Genomic DNA, 22416 nt, shown 5'->3' on the forward strand with positions numbered 1-22416 from the left:
AAATTTGTGTGCAGGCATTTGCCACACTGGTTTTATTCTGTAAGAAAGATTTGATACGACCAGTGAGAACCCAGGAGAGAAAAATAAAATGCCCTTTAGGACAGAACTTTCTCCTTCTGAGAGATGCCTGGGAAGATTGATGTGTCACAAGCCCTGGCAAGACAGGGTCTGAAAGAAAACAGGAAGGGGAGTCAGGAGTGTCACCTGAAAGTCAAGGCATCAAGAGACGTTTGCCTCACAGACTTTCTGAAATGGCTGCCACGTCTTCCAGGAGGAGGTAACTCAGAGGCGAGGTGTCCGGGTGGAACTGGGAGAGGACAGGCCAGGGAGGGGTGGAGCCGTGGAACAGTTTGTGGAGATATTAGAGAATCAGCTGAAAATGGGTGAATGTCCTCTTCCTCTGCAAGTAGAGAAAAGAAGCCATATTTGTTTGTGGCAAAAGGCCATTTACCCCTGCAGCCACACATGGAAGGGGTTGGTATGTGGGCTTGGCTCCAGCCCAAAATGTCACAGTGGAAGTGACAAATGACCTCTTAATACCCTCACTTCCGGACCTATTTTGAGCAAGTCTCCCTGAATCTGTTCAGTTCTATGGACCTAATTGTTTATTTAATAGTACTCCTTCCCCCCACACCCACACCCCCCCCCCCCCCCCTGCCTGGCATCATGGTTGGACTTGCTAAGGCCACAGGAATTAGGTTCAGGAATTTAACTCCCTGGGCTAAGTTCTGTAAGAACTTCGGTTGACTCTCAGGGAAAAAAGGGAAGGGAACTGAGAGGTGAGGAGGCTTCTGTCTGCCTCATCGTGGCCCCCACACTGTTGAGTGGGAAGTTGTCAATCAAACACTAAATATCACCTCACCTGGGTTCCTCAAATTGCAATTCTGGCGGTCTGCAGTCAGGGCATCTCTGATCACCAGCCCTGTCCTTGGCCTTGGGCCCCATTTCCACTTCCTCATCTTTTAACAAGTTCAAGGGTTTTCACTAAAACCAAAAGATGGATTGTTCTGATGATAGGATTCTTTGAACGGCTGCATAGTTTTTCAGTTAGCCTCAGGAGCCGGGGACAGCTCAGGATTGTGGCTGCCTGCTAAGGCAGAGGCCCCACCTCACCTGGCACCTGCAGGCGCTGGCGGGTGCCTTCACACTTGGCCGCTCGCCTGGGAGCACCTGTTTGTTATGGAGTCTGACTGGTTCACAGCCTCCTGTTCTGGGTCCTTGCTGGGGCCCCTGGTTAATTAAGCTCTTGCATTCCAGTTATTTTTCCTTCATTTCTGATCTCAACAGCACTGAGTTGTGTCCTCTTTGGTCAGCATAGAAAGGAGCAAGCCATTATTTGTGTTACGAATGGAGACATTCTTTCCAATGTTAATAGCCCCCAAATAGAAGTGTTGGAGACGTCGGTCTTAAGACAGTGTTGGTTTTTTCTTTTCCGAGAGTTCAGAATGAGTTTGAAATCTATCTGTAGGGTTCTTGGAAATGCAAAGGCAGTGAAATAGGGAGTAAAAACCTGTGTTGGAGATTCCAGGCCAGAATAATTTGTGTAGAAGCATGAGTGTGTGAGGAGAGGCTAGGCTTTTGTCCCAGGTCGGCAGGAACTTCTTGTTCCCTCAGGCAAATCCCTTTCCTCCCCAGCTCTCATCTCCCTATTCCTAAGATAAGGACTTGCAGTAAATAACCTCAAGGTCCCTCCAGTTCTGAGCAGAAGCCTGCTCTGAGATCATCTTTCTTTTAAGAGACACAGAATTCAAAGAGAAGTCAGCTTCCCCCCACCTCGCCCCCTGTCGTGGGCTATCTTTTTGTCTCTTGGTTGCTGCTTTGAAATTTCTCATGTTTGCTTAAATTTCATAGACCAAGGGGAAGGTCTACCAAATTGAAAGAAAAAGGAATCATTAAATTGCTATAACTCCAGCTGTTGGTAGATTGACCGTAACAGGAGTTTCTAATCACTGAGCATGTTAGGTAACAAATTACCACAAATTTAGCAGCTTAAAACAACACAGACTTATCAGCTCACAATTTCCATGGGACCGGTTCCAGGCACCGCCTAGCTGGGTCCTCTGCTCAGAATCTCACAAAGCTGTAGTCAAGGTGTCGACCAGGACTGGAGTCTGGTCTGAGGTTCGGGATCCTCTTCCAAGCTTTTGTGGTTGTTGGCAGAGCTCATTTCCTTGCAGCTGGAGAACTCATGGTGGCTCGTTGCCTTCTTCGTGGCCAGCAGGATAATCTACTCGTCTCTGAGCTCCGGAAATGCCTAAACCTGCTTTTAAAAAGACCCACCTGATTAGGTCGGGCCCACCCACCCAGGTTAATCTTCCCTTTAACTCAAAGTCAGCTGACTTGGGACCTGAATGATACCTGGAAAATCTGTTCACTTTTGCAATATAATGTAATTTAACTCTGGAAGTGTCCTGCTTACGCTCAAGGGGATTGGACAGTACCTGTATACCAGGGAGTGGGCTCTTGGAGTGCATTCTGCTACCACCCTAAGAGTTTTTTCCTCAAATGATCTTGTCATCTGTCTTGCTTTGTCCCATAGAATTATAATCCTGGCTTACTGGCTCCCCTGCAAAAAAATGCTTTGAAAGCCTTGAGACAGTCCCCTAAGACGTGTTTGTGTCCTGTTCTTTCTTCATCCAGACGCTGTCAGGATTGCCAGACCAAGACAGCTTCTACGATGTGGTGGACTGCCTGGAGGAGCTGGGCATTGCGGCCGTGTCCCAGCGGCACTTGAACAAGAAAGGGACCGACCTGGACTTGGTAGAGCAATTGAACATGTATGAGGTAACAGCACACTCCTTTTGTATGGCGTTGCCTAGCTTGGACACACGCCAGAGGCTGAGATAAACATATTCTGGACCGGTGGTTATGAGTGTGGTATAGAAGTGTCCACACCACCTGGGAGCTTCACAAAATGCAGGTTCTGGGGCCCCACCCCAGAACCCCCGAATCAGAGAGTCCAAGAGGAGGTCTGGCGATCCACGTTGTGGAGGCCTCCCGGTGTCTCTGGCCTTCCTCAAATGTGAGAACCCCTGATGGAGGAGACGCATGGTCACTGGCTTACAGTTAAAGATACTACCCAGCTTTTCCCTTTCTTCTGCAATCTCTCTTGCCTCGTTATGGGGTTTTATGGTCTATTTGCTATTTAATGCCACTGTAAGGACATAAAAATTGAATTTTTTAAGTTTTAGCATAGATTTTACTGTTCTTTATATTGTACAACGAATGCCAGTTTAAAATGCAAATATAAGAGCGTTTAACTTCCATGCAGAATCATACAATTTCCATTTTGTAGCTCCTTCCTACATGCCTATGCGTTTTGTTTCTGCCGGAACAGTGTAAACGCTATATAAGACGAACTGAGCTATTTTTATTTCATTTCTTGGTGTACGTTCCTTCTATCAGCACTCCATCTTCACGTTACTGGTGAGTACAGAAGGGCTGAAAGGAAAAGGAACCGTGGGCCACCATATCTTTCCATTTTTTTCTATGTCATTTCAGTGTAAGTGGTTGGCTTGTACTTCAGAATAACCTGGGTGAGAAAGGATTTCGTAGGACCCTTGGGTTGCCATCTGTCTGCATTCAAAGCCAGTTCTGGTTTCCCCGGGGGGCCTCCAAGGCTCTCAGTACCTCTGCTTAGTTACAAGGTAACACACTTACCTTGTACTCTGTTGGAGGCTCCCTGAATTCTCACATATTGTGCACCTACCGTCACTCTAGGCTCATGGGTGCAGGGAATGGCAGACATATGTATTTGTATCTACTTCCCTGACTGTGCACCTGCTCCATTGTTCCATTGGACATCACTTCTAAAACACAAGTTTAAAGATAGAATTATTCAGAATCTCAAGTTGGTAAAAGAGCATTAAACCACGGAGCCCCGCAGAGTGTGAGCCCGGAGCCCTCTACAGTCACACCCATCCCACTTCCATGAAGGTGGCCATGGCTTTATGGCTTTGTTGACTTGAGTTCAGATTGTTTGCTGTGGGTTAGTTTTAGGTCCCATGCCCCTTTATTAAAGTTACTTATCTGATGTAACTATTGTCTGGCCTCTAATTGAAGGTTAGAGCACACTTTGTGAGTAGTAAATCGCATTCCTTACTGTTGATCCTCACTGTCTCGGTTTCCTTCCATGGCCAGAAGGGGGCAGAATCCAGGGATCTGATTCCTCTTGGGTGTGTGACTGAACAGGAAAGCTTGTTGCTTCAGACACGTGCTTACCCATAATGTGTGAATGAGGCTATAGCTGAGGACGTTCCATCTGTGACATTTCCCTGTTTTCCCCTTGATATTCACATACCACAGAAGTAACCACTTAAAACTGTAAAGTCTAGGGGTTTTTAGCATGTTCACAAGGTTGCGTACCATCACCTCTATCATATTCCAGAATGCACTCATCAACCCAAAAAGAAACCCCATACCTGTTAGCAGACACTTTCCGTTATTCCCTGCCCCCCAAACTTCCTGTCCCCAAACCAATCTACTCTTTGTATGGATTTGCCTTTTCTAGACTTTTCCTACAAATGGGACTGCACAACATGTGACTTTTGTGACTAGCTTTCACTTAACATATTTTCAGGGTTTATCCATATTTTGGTATGTATCTGTACTTTGTTCCTTTTTGTGCTAATATTCCGTTGCTTGGATAACACCATATTTTATTTCCCTGTTCATCACTTGATGGACATTGGGGTTATTTCCATCAGTCTGGCTAATACAAATAATACTGCTGTGAACGTGCGTGTACAACTTTCTGTGTGGACATATACTTTCAGTTCTCTCAGGTATATGTCTAGGTAAAATTGCCGGTCATATGGTAACTTGATGTTTAGCTGTTTGAGGAGCTGCCAGACTATTTTCCACGGAGGCTGCACCATTTTACTTTCCTACCGACAGTGTAATGAGGCTTCCCATTTCTCTTCATCCTCCTCAATGCTCATTATTGTCTTTTTAAAAAAATTATAGCCATTTCAGTGGAGTGTGAAGTGGTACACATTTTGGTCATGATTTACATTTCCCCAATGATTAATGACGTTGAGCATCTTTCCATGTGCCTACTGGCCATTTTTATATTTTCTGTGGAGGAATGTCTATTCAGATCTTTTGCTCATTTTTAAAGTTTGTCTTGTTTTGTTTGTTTATTTAGAGAAAGAGAGAGAGGGCTCATGAGAGCAGGGGAGGGGCAGAGGGAGAGAGAGAGAATCTTAAGCAGGCTCCCTGCCCATCTCGGAGCCCAACCTGGGGCTCGATGTCATGACCCTGAGGTCATGAGCTGAGCCAAAATGAAGAGTCACTTAACCAACTGAGCCACCCTGCTGCCCCCATCCTTTGGATGTTTTTAAATTGGGTGGTTTTGTTACTCATGGGTTGTAGGAGTTCTTTATATATACTGAGTATTCTTTATATACTCTATTTGTCAAATAGAAGTTTTCATACATTTTCCCCATTATATGGGTTACACCCCGTATAATGTTGTTCCACTTCTGACCTGTCAAGCTACCTCCCTGTCTCCCTCTTCTCCTTCATACCAACCTTTTCAGAAATTGTTCTGTATTCACCGTCTTCCTTTTGTCATATTGCATTTGCTTACTACTTTTAGCATCGAGTTCATATCCTTCACGAACTTAGCATATACCTGTTATTCAAAGAACAATGAAACAAGCACCCCTTGTGATGGTTAATTTTCTGTGTCAATTTGACTGGGCCACAAGGTGTTCAGATATTTGGTCCAATATTATTCTGTGTGTGTCTGTGAGGGGGTTTCTGGATGAGATTAACACTTGAGTTGGTAGATGAAGTAAAGAAGATTGCCCTTGTCAGTGTGGGCAGACCTCAGCCTATCTGTTGAACAAATCCTCTCCGCCTGATGCTCAGGAGCTGGGACATAGGTGACCACTACCTTTGAACTCCATCTGAAACTAACACCGTTGGTTCTCAGGCCTTTGGACTGCCAATCTTGGGTCTTCTCAGCCTCCACAATCATGCAAGGCAATTCTTTATAGTCAGTCTCCATGCATGTCCTATTTATTCTATGGAGAATCCTGACTGATACACTCATGTATTTAAGAACTAAAACATTACCAGTAACTTTGTAGCCCTCCCTGGTGGGAAGTATCCTTTGTAGCCCTCCCTGGTGTCACCCCACCAATCCCAGCACTATTCTTTTGTTTTCTTTATACTTTTACCCGAAAAGCTCTTATCCTGTGATAAATGATTGAACTAACTCAAAGGGTCAGATTATTAAATCAGAGCTGACAGATATCTAGCTGTACTAATCTAGCTATGCTAATAATTTCAAGAGTACAGACTATAGAGGTGCAGAGGAAACAGGGAGGGGTCTGGGTCATCCCTGGACTCCCAGGTCTTTTCCTCATGCATCAGACATATGCTCTCTGACCCAGAAAATAGGTGAGGTCTCCAAGTGAGGATCACAGGTCCCCTCCCCGCCCCCGCTGCCCAGTGAGTAGTATTCGGTTATGAGACCTCTCTACTACATAGCGTAGAGAATGATGGCTCGTGAGCCCATACATTCTGCACCATAAGTAGTCCTTAGTCAGGTGATCCTTAACCAGTCCCATCCTGTTAAGAGCAATTCCAGAAACAAGAGCTCTCATTTTAGCAAATAGTATTAGGTTGTTTATTAGGTAGTCTGGTTATTAGCATACTTAGAAAAGATTAGAAGGAGTCACTTGCCTTCTTTCTTTCCCCAGACTCATTGCTTTATAGAAGGAGTGAGGAGGTCTTAGTCCAGCTGTTTTAATTCCTTTCTCCCAATCTGTATCCCTAAACAGCGTACTGTTCCCCAATTTTTTTTATTTTTTTATTTTTTTTTATTTTTGGGACAGAGAGAGACAGAGCATGAAACGGGGGAGGGGCAGAGAGAGAGGGAGACACAGAATCGGAAGCAGGCTCCAGGCTCCGAGCCATCAGCCCAGAGCCTGACGCGGGGCTCGAACTCACGGACTGCGAGATCGTGACCTGGCTGAAGTCGGACGCTTAACCGACTGCGCCACCCAGGCGCCCCTCAAATTTTTTATAAAGGGAAACCTATCGTTTGTATCCTTCTACAATTTCTCATCGGCTTATTGTTTTTGAAACCTACCCATGTTGTTGTGTGGATTTCTCGTGTATTCATTTTCACTGCTGGTGACTGTAGGACAGTTTACTTATTTGCTGTTCTCTCAATGGGTGTTGGTTGGTTTGAACTTTTGTTGCCATGACAAACCACGCGACCTCGAGTATTCTTGTACTTTTCCTGTGGGTATGTGATCCTTTTTATGTTTAAGTATCACTTTTATTCTTGATTTATAAAAATATTTAGAAGTTTGTATTCTTTCTCTCTGCCCTTGTCTCTGGTCTTCGATGATTTGATAGAATTCCCTTGGGAAATTTGGGAAATTCTATCCAACATGTGGGCCTGTGCAAGGAAGAGGAGTATGTGTGCGTGTGCATGTGCATGCATGCATTGTTGGGGGGAAGAAAAAAAGTCTTTGGTAACTGTTTTTTTCTATGGTGATTGGTCTACTTAAACTTCTTATATTTAGTGGGATCAATTTTGCTAAATTATATTTTATGAGGAAATTATTCCTTTCTTCTGGAATATTAAATGGACTAGCAAAGAGATAAATCTCTTATGAGTGATTTTAACTTCCTCTGTTCCAGTAGGTATTTCCCTTTGTTATTGAATAATTTTTGTTTGTAATTATAGATTAACTAGTAGATTGCCTATTTTGTTGGGCTTTTTTTCCAAATAATTTTGATTTATGTATGATTTGCACTGCTTTTCTTTCTTTAAATTTTTTGAGAAGGGGAGGGCCAGAGAGAGGGAGACACAGAACGCGAAGCAGGCTCCAGGCTCTGAGCTGTCAGCACAGAGGCCACACGGGGCTCGAGCTCATGAACTGTGAGATCATGACCTGAGCTGAAGTCGGACGCTCAACCAACTGAGCCACCCAGGCACCCCATGCACTACTTTTCTGTTTGTAACTCAATATTTGTTTTTAAAATTGAGGTATAGTTGGCATCCAACATCCTATTAGTTTCAGGTGTATATCATAGTGATTCATTAGTTTTGTATGTTAGGAAATAGCCACAGTAAGTCTAGTTACCTGTACCATACAAAGTTATTACAGTATTATTGACTGTATTCCCTAGGCTGTACATTACATCCCCATGACTTACTTATTTTATAACTGGAAGTGTGTGCCTCTTAATCCCCTTCTTCTATTTCCCCTGACTTTGGACCTCCTCCCTAATCTGGTAACCAACAGCTGGTTTCTGGTGTCTATGAGTCTGTTTTTTGGGTTTGTTTTGTTTTTCACATTCCACATATAAGTGAAATAGTAGGGTATCTGTCTTTCTCTGTCTCATTTCCCTTAGCATTATACCCTCATTGTCCATCCATGTTGCTGCAAACGACAAGGTTGTATTCTGTTTTATGGCTGAGTAGTATTCCATTGTATATGTGTACCACATCTTCTTCATCCACTCATCTATCAGTGGCCACTCAGGTTGCTTCCATATCTTGGCTATAAAGAAAACTGACAGTAAACATAGGGGTGCATTTATCTCTTTGAATTGGTGGTTTCATTTTCTTTGGAGAAATACCCAGAAGTGGATTGCTGATCATATGGTAGTTCTTTTTTTCAATTTTTGAGGAATCTCTGTACTGTTTTCCAGACTGCACCAATTTATGTTCCCTCCAACAGTGCACAAAGTTTCCCCTTTTCCCACATCCTCACTAACACGTGTTATTTCTTGCCTTCTTGATAACAGCCAATCCTGATCAGCGTAAGGGGATATCTCACTGTGGTTTTGATTTGTGTTTCCCTGATGATTTGCGATGTTGAGGATTTTTCATGTGTGTGTTGGCCATCTGGATGTTTTCTTTGGGAGAATGTCTGTTTAAGTCCTCTGCTCACTTTTTAATTGGGTTGTTTGAGAAGCTGTGGAGGTTCTTTATGTATTTTGGATATTAACCCCTTATTGGATGTATGATTTGCAAGGATCTTCTCCCAGTCGGTAGGTTGCCTTTTTTGTTTTGTTGATGGCTCCCTTTTCTCTACAAAAGATTTTTAGTTGGATGTGGTCCCACTCGTTTATTTTTGCTTTTGTTAACCTTGCCTGAGGAGACTGGTCCAAAAAAATATTGCTGGGGTTGATGTCAAAGAGCTTATTGCCTGTTTTCTTCTAGGAATTTTGTGGTTTCCGGTCTTACATTCAAGTCTTTACTTCATTTTGAGTTTCTTTTTGTATATGGTCTAAGATAGTGGTACAGTTTCATTCTTTTGCATGTAGCTGTCCCGTTTTCCCATCACCATTTATTGAGGAGACTGTCTTTTGTCCATTGTATGCTCTTACCTGCTTTGTCAGTGACTTATTGACCAGATAAGCATGGGTTTATGTCTATTCTATTCTGTTGATCTCTGTATCTGTTTTTGTGCCTGTACCATGCTGTTGTTGTTACTGTAGCTTTGTAGTATAGTTTGAAATCAGGAAGCATGATACCTCTAGCTTTGTTTGTCTTTCTCAAGATTGCTTTGGCTATTTGGGCTCTTCTTTGGTTCTATGCAAATTTTAGGATTCTTTTTTTCTAAGTCTGTGAAAATGCCATTGGTATTTTGATGGAGACTGCATTGAATCTGTAGCTTACTTTGGGTACTGTGGACATTTTAACAGTGTTCTTCCACTCCATCAGCCTGGTATATCTTTCCATTTATTTGTGTCATCTTCAATTTCTTTCATCAGTGTTTTATAGTTTTTAGAACATAGTTCTTTCACCTCATTGGTTAAATTTAATCCTAGGTGTTTGTTAATGCAATGGTAAATGGCATTGTTTTCTAGTTTTTCTTTCTGGGAGCTCATTATTAGTATATAGAAACACAACTGATTTCCGTATGCTAATTTTGCATCCTGCAACTTTACTGAATTCACTTATTCTGATCATTTTTTTTAATAGCATCTGTAGGCCTTTATATAGTATCACGTCATCTGTGAATGAATTCTTCCTTCCCAATTTGGATGCCTTTTGTTTCTTTTACTTGCCTAATTGCTGTGGCTAAGACTTTCAATACTATATTGATTAAAAGTGATGAGAGTGGGCATCCTTATCTGTTCCTGATCTTAGAGGAAAAGCTTTCAGCTTCTCACTATTGAGTATGATGGGGTTTTCTTATATGGCCTTTATTATATTGAGGTATTTCCCTCTGTTTTTTTCTTTTTGAAGTATTTTCTTCTATCCTCACTTTTTTTTGAAAGTTTTCATCATAAATGGATGTTGAATTTTGTCAGATGTTTTACTGCACCTATTGAGATGGTGATATGATTTTTATACTTTGTTAATATGGTATATCATGTTGATTGATTTATGGATGTTGAACTATCCTTGAGTCCCTGGAGTAAATCCCACTTGATGATGGTATATGATCCTTTTAATGCATTACTGAATTTGGTTTGCTAATATCTTATTGAGGATTTCTACAACAGTGTTCATTGGGGATATTAGCCTGTAATGTGTGTGGGGGGGGGGGGGTGGGGGGGGGTGTCTTTATCTGGTTTTGGTAACAGGATAATCCTGGCCTTGTAAAATGAGTTTGGAAGTGTTACTTCCTCTTTTTTATCTTTATAACTTTCTTCATTAACTTTCTTTCAGTTTACTTTGTTGGTATATTTTTCTAGTTTTTTTGAGTTGGTTATTTAATTCATTTCTTTACTTTTGTAAACCATCCTTGTGCTCCTGGTCTATAACCCACTTGGTCATTATGTATCCTTTTTTAAAATGCGCTGTGGAAATTGTTTGTTACTGACTTATTTCGGATGTATACACAAGTATTCTTAAGCATAAGATTGGCTTCCCCTCATCTTCCCTCTATCTCTTCTCTCCCTCTCTTTTTTTGTATGCCATCTTTTATCAGTTTGGATATCACTGGCTAGCATTTTGAAAGGATGATGCTAATGTTCATGAGACTACTCCTATGTGTTGTTTCTGTATTTCTGGTGGCTGTGTGTACAGACGCCTCCAGAATATCTCTCTAATCATTCCTCCTCAGTGTCCTCCCCTGAATCTTTCTTCTCTGACCTTCTTTTCAGTGTTGGGCTTCCCTTATCCGGCCTCCACTCTCAGTCTATGTGGCCTGTTCTTATTTACCTAATGAGTTCCACAGCTTTTGAGCTTTTGTGGCTGATATTTGACCTTGAGCTTTTTCCAAGGCTCCTGGCTCCCTGCCCCTCTGCCTGCTTCTCTTCTTGTGTTACATTCATTCATGGAAGCCTATTATATGTCACATAATTTGCTGGGGCTAAAAATACAGAGAGAAGTCCCTGCCCAAGGAACTTTAAATGTATGGTATAAGACAAGCAAGTAGCTGATTGCCCCCAGCAGCTCAGTATAGTGGTGCTGAGGGATACGGACGCTGCCAGGGAAGTTCTGTGTTGGGCATGGCTACTTGGGAGCTGCACATGACATGTAAGCATTTCATTTCTCCACCTCGACAAGCAGTGGAGTCTCCCATGTTACAAACCTGGAGCTATCTTGGACTCCTTTTTCTTTTCCTCTGCCCCCCACTTAGAAATCTGATTTCTGAAAACCTCACTTTGTTTATTTCACAGCTCTGGCCCCATTGTTTCTTACCTGGATTATTGTAATATCTTCTCATTCATTTGTTCCTCTGTGAATTTGTTTATTCAGCACAACTTTATTGAGCGCTGCTATGTTCCGGGCACTTATTCTAGGCCCCAGGACATAGCAGTGAACTAGACAGACAAGGTCATTGCCCTCAGGGAGCGCACACTCTGATGGGATGCAGACAGTAACCAATTACATGAACAAGCAGAGAATATGAGCCTCCAAACATGTCTATGAAGAGAGACAGGATGAGGTAGAGGTGAGAAAGTGAGGCAAGAGTAGGGAAGACCCTTCTGAGAAGATGGCCTAAAGACAGTGATGGAGGGCAAAGCAGTGGAGGAGCTCTGGCTTGGCAGGTGTGAAGGGTTGAAAAGAGGTTGGTGTGACTGGAGGGGTAGGGGCTGGGAGAGCAACATGAGCTGAGCCACGAGAGGCTGACATCCTGCAGGGGCTGCCTCCCCTGGGGGTTTCTCTACTTTCTCTCCCTTCCTAACTCCCAGCAACTGAAAAAAAGGATCCTTCTGAAAGTCAGATCTGACTATTAGGCCATTTCTCTGTTTACAAGAACAAATGTGAGCAAGCAAATGAGTGAATGAATAAATGAAAAACCTTTTCTGTGGCCAACAGGATGAAGCCCACACAGCTTGAGTCGATACAGGGGTCTACTACACAGTGTGTGGCCTTTATGCCCCTGTGGCCTTGTCTCCGGCCGCTCCTATGATGTCTCTGAAGTTTCAGCCATACTCAACTTCTTCTGGCTCTTGAACATGAAAGACAGGTCTTTGTACCAGTGCTGTGGGGTGGGATGGGTGGGCTTTCCTTTATTCTCTTTTCTTTGCCTAGAGTGTTCTTCCTTCCTGTTCTCATAGTTGGCAAATTCCTACTCCTATAGGAGTCACCTTAGACGTCCCCTTGTCCACCAGGCCTTCATGGCAAGATCAAAAGAGTTCCTACACTTGTCCCTTCCTCTTTGTTCACAACTTACGAAAGGGAACTCGCTATGACTATACCTCGAACTGAGCAGTCCTCAGGACATACTTGCCTGTCAGTCTGCCTCTGAGTTGCTACTCTGAGTCATGTCTCATTTCCCTCTTTGGCCCCAGGGTTTATCGGTATGCCTGCTCAGAGTAGTTCAGTAAGGGCTTGAATGAAGGTCTCTCTTAAATCTCACTTGTTTTATGACTGTATTTGCCAGATGCTGGGTTGAAGGAAAGACATGATTTAATCAGAGTGCAGCTACCTTAAAGGGAAGATGCCCTGAGTAATAACTCAAGGTGACAACTCAGTGCTTGAGATAGCAGGCAGAGTCACAGGGTTTTTATTCCTTTCTGAAAGTTAATGTTTTGAACAATAGTTACTGTTACAGGACAACCAAGTTCATTATATTCAGGAGCAGCAAAGAGACCTATAAGCAGAGCCAGTCTTTTCCTCACAAAAGCTATGAACGTTTTCAAGTAATTGAGAGAACTTGGTTGGGCTTCTAGAATTCTTCTTAACAGTGGAGGATGTCTGGTGACCACATGTCCTGGACTTTCTGGGGACAGGCCCAATTCCATGTAATTTAATTCCATTTCAGAAAGGTGATTTAATCCCTGCTTAATTAAATTCATTTTAATTTTTATAGCTTTATATGAGTTTTCAAATATATAAATTCACAAATCAAGATATAAAATCTTTTGTCAGATTATATGTTCTAACTTTTGACTCTGAAAATGTGGTCCTAGTAATGGAAAAGTATATTAAGGCTGAAGGCTTTGGGGATGAGAGTGTGATATTGTGATTTACTATAAGAAATATGTATTTGGTCATTATTCTCGTTTCTGGCTCACAGCTCCCAAAACCCTGGAAATTGCCTAAGTGTTGAGGGTGATAAAGGTGTCTTTTGTCATGTTGGTGAGCTGACTTTTGGAAAGCACTTCTGGATGGGGGCAGGCTGAATCAGTCAGTGGCCAGTGACTTAGTCAATCATGACTCCACCATTAAGCCACCATAAAAACCCAAGAGGACAGATTTTTGATCCCTTTTGGAGAGTTTCCACTCTTGGGGAAGTAGAATGCTCCCAAATACCACCAAGTTCCATGAAGACAGAAGCTCCTTTGTTTGAGAACTTGTATTATGTATCTGTGAGTCTGGCTATTGACTCATTGAGAGAGAGCGCATGTGCACATGTGAGCAGGGAAGGGGCAGAGAGATGGTCTAAGATGGCCTCATTCACTTGCTTTGGCATCTGGTGCTGGCTCTTGGCTAGGCTGTGTGTCTTCAGCAGGCTAGCCTGCACTTCTTTACATGGTAGCAGCATTTCAGAAGGGCAAGTCCCCATGTGCAAACACTTCTCAGGCCTTGTTTGTATCATGTTGGCTGATACCCCATTGACCAAAGCAAGTCCCATAGAAAATGGACTCAGTGTAGGAGGGGGCTACACCAGAGTGAGGAGACAGGCAGGTGTGGTTCTCTGGGAGTCCAGCACCGTGACAATATTCTACAAGCTGTCATTAGCGTAGTTCCTTCTTGAAATGCTACTGGCATCGGTATCACTTCACCTAAAAGCTGAACCAGGATGTATGGGTACGGATGTATATGTGTAGGATTACAAAGAAGGTGTGAGATAGCAATATGGAACAAGATTGTGTCTATTATGTAACAATGGTTGCCTGTCATGATGTGAGTAGTAATATAATATAAACTCAAAGAGTAGTTTTTAAAAATTTTCCTTAGTGTTTGTTTATTTTTGAGAGAGAGACAGCATAAGCAGGGGAGGGGCAGAGAGAGAGGGAGACACAGAATCCAAAGCAGGCTTTAGGCTCTGAGTTGTCACCATAGAGCCCGGTACAGGGCTTGAACTCATGAACCAGGAGATCATGACTGGAGTCAAAGTCAGACGTTTAAGCAACTGAGCCATCCAGGTGCCCCAGAAATGTAATAGCTTTTGACCTCTATCAAGAGTGTTCACGTTAGTGGATATTTGATGATACTAAGAAATTATTTTAAGTGGAAGGAATCTACTCCTGAAATCATTGTTGCACTATAGGCTAACTAATTTGGATGTAAATTTAAAAAAATGAAAAATAAAACAAGTTAATAAACAAAATTATTTTAAGTGGAACGGTAATATGGTGGTTATGGGTTTTAAAAATCCTTATCTTTTAGGGATATTTACTAAAATGTTTACAGATGAAATGATGTGATCTGGGATTTACCTCAAAGTCTGGGGTTGGGGCAGGGAGTGGGGCGTAAGTAACACAAGGTTGGACAGGGTTGATACTTGTTGAACGGTCATGGGTGATAAACACATCACAGTCTTTGTACTCTCTTTCACACTGTATGTATGTTTGAAAATGTCCCTAGTAAAAACTTAAAGAGTATTCAGATCATTCACAGTCGTTGAGACGACTGATGGAAGTTGTCACAGATGCCAACCTAAGTTGCTTCTAATTGCTTTCCTAGTAAAGTAGGGTAGACTATGTAAGCAGTCAGTGCTGGATTTGGAAACTGCTCCTCATGTGGGTTTTACTTTATGAGTAGTGTTCTACATTTAATTAAAAGAGTTACAGGGCATTTGGGTGGCTCAGTCAGTGAAGTGTCCGACTGGGGCTCATGTCATGATCTCACGGTTAGTGAGTTCGAGCCTCACATTGGCCTCTCTGTTGTCAGCACAGAGCCTGCTTGGGAACCTCTGTCCCCCTCTCTGTCTACCCCTCCCCCCACTCCTGCTCGTGCTTGCTTGCGCTCTCTCTTTAATGTTTAATAAATAAACATTAAAAAAAAAAAGAAAGAAATAGCACTTGCTGAGGGGCCCAGCAAGTGAAACACTGCATTATTAGGGAGAGACTAGAGATTCTTTGGGACATTATTGATCTCATCTCGTGTTTGGTGGGGACACTCCTTGCACATGTAGTTACTCAGATCTGACACCACAGATTCAGAGTAAGAGTGATGGTAAGTGCTGTTCTCTCCAGATCTTTGCTAGTTCTGCATGTTCTTGACTCTAATTTGTTGTGTTCCCTAGAATCTAAGGACCTGGGCACTGCCGCTCTAGCCCTGCGTGTGAAAGTAAAGCCTTTCTTCCTGTCTTCGGGAGATACCGGTGATTCTATAATTCTTGTTATAAAAACAAAATCATGAGTGAACACCAGCCCCAGATTTCAAGTTCCCTTGTTGCTCACTGTGAAGCGCAAGGTTGTCATTGAATCTACTTGGATCCGGTGCCCCATTTACCCCTTCTGCGCACCCCTCTCGTTTTTTTTTGTTTAAGAGATGAATGTTTTGCTGAGGATCTGAACTTTAGAAAGCCCCCATTAAAATTTCTCTTATGGGGTTGCTTTGATAATTTTTCCAGATTTTTCTTTCCATTTAAATGTTTTGATTGTCTCCATCTTCTCTGACAAAAGGCAGTTAAAGTAGATTTCACTTTGTGCACACAGAGTGTGCCTGTCAGAAAGGAACACTATTTGATCCCTGGATCTCTGAGGTTAGACAAGGAATTAGAAATATCTGAACTCTACTTTAGCCCCTAATCTTATCATTCCAAATGTGTGCTTAATAATAAGCAGAATCAATACTTCGGGTCAGAATAAGTTCAAATGGTCTAGAATTTTTACATCTAAAAGCGAAGAAAAAACGATTGGCTAGAAATATTTAAAAAGACTGTCCTTCATCAGGTGTACAATCATTCTCAAACTTGCCCAGAGAATGCAGTATAAAGTGTTAATGTTGAGATGGTAAATGTGATTAACCCAACGTATAACTTCATTCTTAGTTCTTGCAGTTGTATTGGAGAGGAGACCCCTAGGAAACAGATTTTCCAATGACATTTTATAACAGGGCTTTTTCTGAACTCTTATCAATTATTACGTCAAACCTCCCAACATTATGTCTGACTAGTAAATTCTGGGAGAACAAATAGTCACAATATTATCAAATTGTCCTCCTCTGTGTGAGCTTGTTATAAAATGTATCTGGCACGAAGATAGAAGAGGTTTCACAAAATCGATCTCACGCAAAAGCCGGAGCCAGAGGAAACTGGACCTGGGGCATGTGGATGGTGGGTGCACCCCTGTGAAACAGGCCGCGTGGCCTAGGTGTTCATCCCTGTGAACTGGGACGAGAGTGGCCCACCTGGTCTTGACACAGCCAAGCTCACCTTGCTAGATGAGCACAGGTGTGAACACTTTGGACACGGGGCACCACTGATTTCGCAATAGGTCGGTTTTCTATAGATAGGTGATGTTAGAGCCGTATTGCACGATTAGCCATCTGGGTCTTTATATTCTCCGTTCTCTCACCCGTCAGGTCTGAGTTGTAAAATGTGACCAAGAGCACCTATGTGGCTGGAGAATTGGCACCTTTGGGGACGTAGGACTGTGTAGTTCCTTGGTTGCCAGGTCAGAGAGGCTGCTGGACTTGGCCAGGGCTGGCGCGGGCGTGCCATATCTGTGAGAGGGAGGAATAGGTGGGCATGTTTACTGGGGGTATTTATTGAGTACCAGTCACATAGATCATCTTTACATAAGTTATTCTTACCACAGTCCCACGAATGCCATACTGTTATCCTCATACGGTGAGCTAGAGAGAAGGCAAATAATTAGCTACAGGTCATAGCTGGCTCGTGAGCCACACAGCCAGTGTGCACAGATCTAGTTAAGGACAACCTGTGCTTTTCCTACTGTCTAGTTTTAGAGAGGGCGGGCGCGTGCACACACACGCGCATGCACACACCCCTTACAGAAGCTGGAGATACAGGTGAGTGTAGCCCTTGGCTGGGAAGGACAGGCATGGAGAAGCAGGGAGGCAAGCAAACACATAGGCAGATGGTGTTAACCTAAAATGAGGCAGCCATGGAGCAGGATCCAGGACAAAGCGAGATTAGGAGATGGCAGAGCAGGGCCTCCTGAGAGGGCGCCAACTAGGAGCAGGAGTAAAATACCCTTTGGAGGAGGATAGCTGTATGGAGGCATGCTGCCAGTTGGCTCAGGTTTCCATGGGAAATCCACGGTGGCAAAGTGTAAGGCAATTATTCTTCTGCACAAATATGCATTACTTTTAAGAGGAGATAAAAAAAAAAAACTAATCTAGAGGTGAAGTCTATTTTGGGTATATATTTTCGTGACTAGCATATGCAGGCTCTCTAATGTAACTCAGGGCTCCTCCCCCAACCCCGGCCGGGGATGGGAGGGTAGCCTGATAGCAGTGCCCAGCAGAGGTGCTGACATCAGGCCGTACGTGCTGCCGAATAGGCCTCTGCAACGGATCCGTGGGTGAGGCCAGATCCGCTCACCAGGCGCCTTGTGGCTCTTGCCTCTGGGCAGAATCCTTGCTGTGCTCTTCTGAGCACCCTCGTTGGGAAGCAAGCTCAGGAATGATCAGGAACTTCAGGGCTCCCCGCCGCTGGGCTTCAGGACCGACCTCACCTCCTGGACCAGAACAGAGCCGAGGGGGGTCCAGGAGAGACGCGGCCCCGGAAATGACAGTGCTGGGCTCCAGGGTAAAGATCCTGTCTAATTACGAAATATTTCTCGGACCTACTCATGATCTCTGTTGGCTTTTTCATACCCATTTGGGAAAATACACGGTGGCAAGCACCTTTAAGTTCGCGGACTGCGCTCTGGCACGCGTGCGGATGTGACGATCTTGCAGAGAAGCTGAGTTAGCAGGATGGAATGACAGTGTTAAATGCTCATTAAGGGGAGCGTGGAATGCAAAGTCACACCTAAGGCCTGGGAGAGGATGTCAAGTCTGACCTTGCACCGGGCGCTGTCTGCTTTTTCAGGTGGCACTGCGGCACGAGGATGGCGATGAGACCGCAGAGCCGCCCCCCAGCGGGCGCCGGGACCGGAGGAGGGCCAGCGTGTGCTCTGGAGGCGGCAGCGGAGAGGGCGAGCAGCGGGGCCTGGACCGCAGGCGGAGCCGCAGGCACTCGGTGCAAAGCATCAGGAGTCCTGTGTCGGCCCCCACCAGTCCCAGCTCCCAGTCGGCTCCTGGCTTCAAGCCCGGTCAAGTTCGAGAGCACTGTGAAAAGTAAGCATTAACCCAGCCGTGGAGCGGAGGGGGGCGGGCACAAGGATCCCGAAAAGGTGGGAGGGGTCCCATCCCCACAGGCACCCACTACCACCGCCTCCCCGCTGGCCTCCTAACCCCTCCTGACTTACTCCCTGCCTCTTCTCTACCCTTGAAACACCACCCCGAAGTCCTTTGGAGCACCCCGGGACAAGGTGGCCCTGGTGACCCACATAGATGTGATCTTGTTAACCCCACGAGCTCTTCTTCACCCATTTGTGTTTTTATATCCGTATCTCCGTAATGTCTGAAAAGCTGTGCTTTATCAAATAGAAAAGAATCCAAACCCCAAAACTTTACCTGGAAGTAAATGGTGTGCCCTCACATAAATGTAAGATTGTAAGAGTCTTGAGATACTGTGGCAGTACATGGTGGAGGCTGATTTTAGTTAAGTAGAAGAAACCTGTATGAATTAAATATATGAATATAAATATATGTAAATATATATTATGTTAAATACATTTTATATATGAGTATATGATATATATATAAGTATATGTAAATTCCAGTAAATACTATCGCCATCACTTTTTCAGTGTTTGTTTTAGCGAACATTTTCATTGAGAATGTGTTATAGGCCAGGACTTTCTGATGCCGTGAAGATATAAGGTATGATCTCTGTCCTTACGAACCTCACATTTGGGCTGGGAGAAACTAAGAAGGAGATTGGCAGATAGGAAGAAATACAAAGGTTGACAATCTCATAAGAAACTATATACAGATATACAAAGGAAGACTTTTTGACACAACCTATAGGAACTTAGAAATGGTTCTGTAGAACAAGTGTGCAGCAAAAGGATGGCCATGCTGTTCTGGAGTCTGGGTCCACTTCTGTCTTCCCAAGTGAATGCTGTCAGTTCATTAGGATGATGGAGCTCTGTGGACCAGTCCATGCCAGCCAGGTCCACCTGGACTGACTGGGACACTGGTTTGCCAGCGCATCACCTCCTGCTGCTGGCGTGCAGAAGCCCTGCTCACCTCATTTGACCGCAGCATTTTCTGCCATCGTGGAGATCCACCTGGGAGCCAAGTGCGGGTCACGAGGCTGCCTGGTGAAGAAGAAAATAACTCAGAATCAGTTGGATGACCTTAAGAAAGAGAGTGATCAAGATATGTCCCTTCCTTTCATCCCTAAGGGAACACCCACCTTGACAGATGCCCCAAGCAGTCTGGTACTCATGGAATCACTTAACGAGCCATGCCTTTGGGTGCCTCCTGTCACAGATGGAGTGGGAGTGATGTGTGAGCCACAGTCTGTGTTGACACCCTTCTCTACCACATAATTGCCCATCTACAGATTTTTCTGTTTCTGAGAATCTGTGTACAGCAAGCTCTGTCAAGTGAAAAAAAAAAAAAAAAAGACTAAAACTTCTAAACAAATTGAGGAATGAGAACATCCACCATAAACATCACACCTTGTAGTCTAAGATCTTCAAGAAACTTAGGCAGTGCTCAAAGGGCACTTAAAGTTCTCTCCAGCTCTGCTCCTAGCTAATGGCTTCAGAAATTAACATGGAGAAAACTGTATACAGTAGATTAAAAATCTCTATGTAAAACCACCACAGATGCCGGGGACAGTTATTTGAAGTCCCCGTCAGCAGCCCTTGGCATTCTCTTGTTCTGTTCAACTTGTGTCCTGTATGTTCCTGGTCTGTTTCTTGCTATTATACTTTTCAAAGATCCCCATCCCCATGTTGTGAGTTCAGATGGCCATGCCTTGTGACAGATTGGCAAGGACGACAGAGGTGCAGTGAGCCACCATGGGCACACGGTTTTGAGGTGCAGGGCTTGGAGGGATCTCGAATGCGAGGTCACACATGCAGCCATGCATGCTTCCTGTCTCATTCTTTTCAAATAGGACTGATTTTTCATTTTACTGACATTAGTACTTTGATGGAAATTTAGTGCATTTATTTGAGAAGAATACACTTCCCCACTTAGAAAGACAGATAACATTTTACAGATTGATTATGAAGTGGCTTCATCCATGAAGTCTATTGGAGGGGTTTTGCCCTGTGGTCCCCAAACAACAGTAGAGTTTTGGCAGAGGTGGGAGTGGAATAGAGGGGGAAAGGGTGACGAGAAGCCAAATGGGAAATAAGCCCTGCATGCATAGCTTAGTCACCTGCTCAATATCTGAGCCTCAAAACAGTATCTTAGAATCAAGTAGTTCATTGTGCCCATAGGCCTTGCTTGATTTTGATTGCTCTTCATCTGTGTGAGCATTCTGGCCCTACTTCTAACTTGTAGCAACATGCCTTGCATATGCCACATAGGAATTTTAGGCTGGATTTTATAATTCTGATGCAACTAATGCCAGTACTTTTGAAAAGAAGATAGGAACGCGTTAGAGGTTAGAGATTCATGGTGCCCTAAAATGCATATGGTGCCTCTCCACTCAGGTGGTCCTTGTACATCATCTGAATTTCTCTGTAGGATCTAGCAGGACAAGCGTCTTCATCCTCTTTTTACAAGTGAGAAAACTGGGGGTCAGTGACTTGTGATGATCCCAGGACTAAGGGGCTGAGCTGTGGGTTAAACACAAGTCTTTGGCCCTTGCCTTTCAATGTCCAGATCACACAGGACCACTTCCTAATCCACCGTTCCCAAACATAGTCACTGAGTGAGATTAGCGCTTCTGACTTTTTGGAGCAGGAACTTTATTTACATACCATGTAGGTGTGTTTTTTTGATGTAAATATAAAAATTCAAAGAGTTGAAAAGCAGAAAAATCTCAGTCTCCTTAAGACTTAAGCCTACTGGGCCATGTGTTTTAGTTCCAGTAAAGACTGAGACTCCAAACACATTTTGGGTTGTTTTGGTTTCTTAAGAAACCTACTCTTCTACACTGAGCATTTACCAAATCAAGTATGAGTATTGGTCATCTGTCACCTAAAAGTATCTTTTGTGACTGTGTGTGCCATAATGAGTTTTATCTTTGCACTTAAATTTTATTTTTTTTTAAATTTTTTTAATGTTTATTTTGAGAGAGAGAGAGACAGAGTCTGAACAGGGGAGGCGCAAAGAGAGAGGGAGACACAGAATCCGAAGCAGGCTCTAGGCTCTGAGCCATCAGCACAGAACCTGACACAGGGCTCAAACCCATGAGCAAGATCATGACCTGAGCCAAAGTCAGATGGTCAACTGACTGAGCTACCCAGGCGCCCCTGCACTTAAATTATAAATTTCATCTTTGTATTTCCATCTTTGCACTGGAAGGAATAAAAATGGTGGTGCTGTCATTTTTTACCAAGAAAAAATTACTTTTAGCCTCAAATCAGCAGAAGGATCAGTGTTTCTGGTTTAAATTGTAACAGGATATAATCTTAGGAGAAAAAGTCTTAAAGCCTAGAGCAGGAGACCATTCTGTGAACTTCCACTCACAAACACTCTCCTTTCTGGGGCACCTCACTCTAGTCCTGAATTTTTCCCTCTTTAAGGAAGGTCTTCTGACCTAAGTGCGTTCCATAATCTTATAGCTCTATTGCTGCTTAGCATTCTCTCACAGGGATAAAATTTCCCCATAATGTTTCCCTGTTCATCGTGGTTTTCTCCTCTGTCAAAACATAGCAGATCTTCTTCCTGCTCTGTATGCCAGTCTTTCTGATAATGAACATCGCATGGGACTTAATATATGAAAATTTTCGCCCTGTCAATTTCCACACAACATTCCAACCTGTAGAGGTAATTTTGAACTTCAGCCACTAATGTTAGCAGTTGTGCCATCCAGCCTTCAGTCC

At 43.6% G+C, this 22416-nt stretch overlaps 1 protein-coding gene across 3 annotated transcripts in view; it reads left to right on the plus strand.

Moving 5' to 3' along the window:
• Positions 1 to 22416, plus strand: part of FHOD3 (formin homology 2 domain containing 3) — a 475942-nt gene that overhangs the window by 308141 nt on the left and 145385 nt on the right. For all 3 annotated transcript variants that reach the window (XM_042910026.1, XM_042910027.1, XM_042910028.1), the window contains exons 9-10: positions 2641 to 2784; positions 18390 to 18637. In XM_042910026.1, the coding sequence (XP_042765960.1) occupies positions 2641 to 2784; positions 18390 to 18637 (392 nt within the window). The remainder of the gene's footprint in view (positions 1 to 2640; positions 2785 to 18389; positions 18638 to 22416) is intronic.

The sequence above is a fragment of the Panthera leo genome, chromosome D3, assembly GCF_018350215.1.
Source record: "Panthera leo isolate Ple1 chromosome D3, P.leo_Ple1_pat1.1, whole genome shotgun sequence".
NCBI classification, from domain to species: domain Eukaryota; kingdom Metazoa; phylum Chordata; class Mammalia; order Carnivora; family Felidae; genus Panthera; species Panthera leo.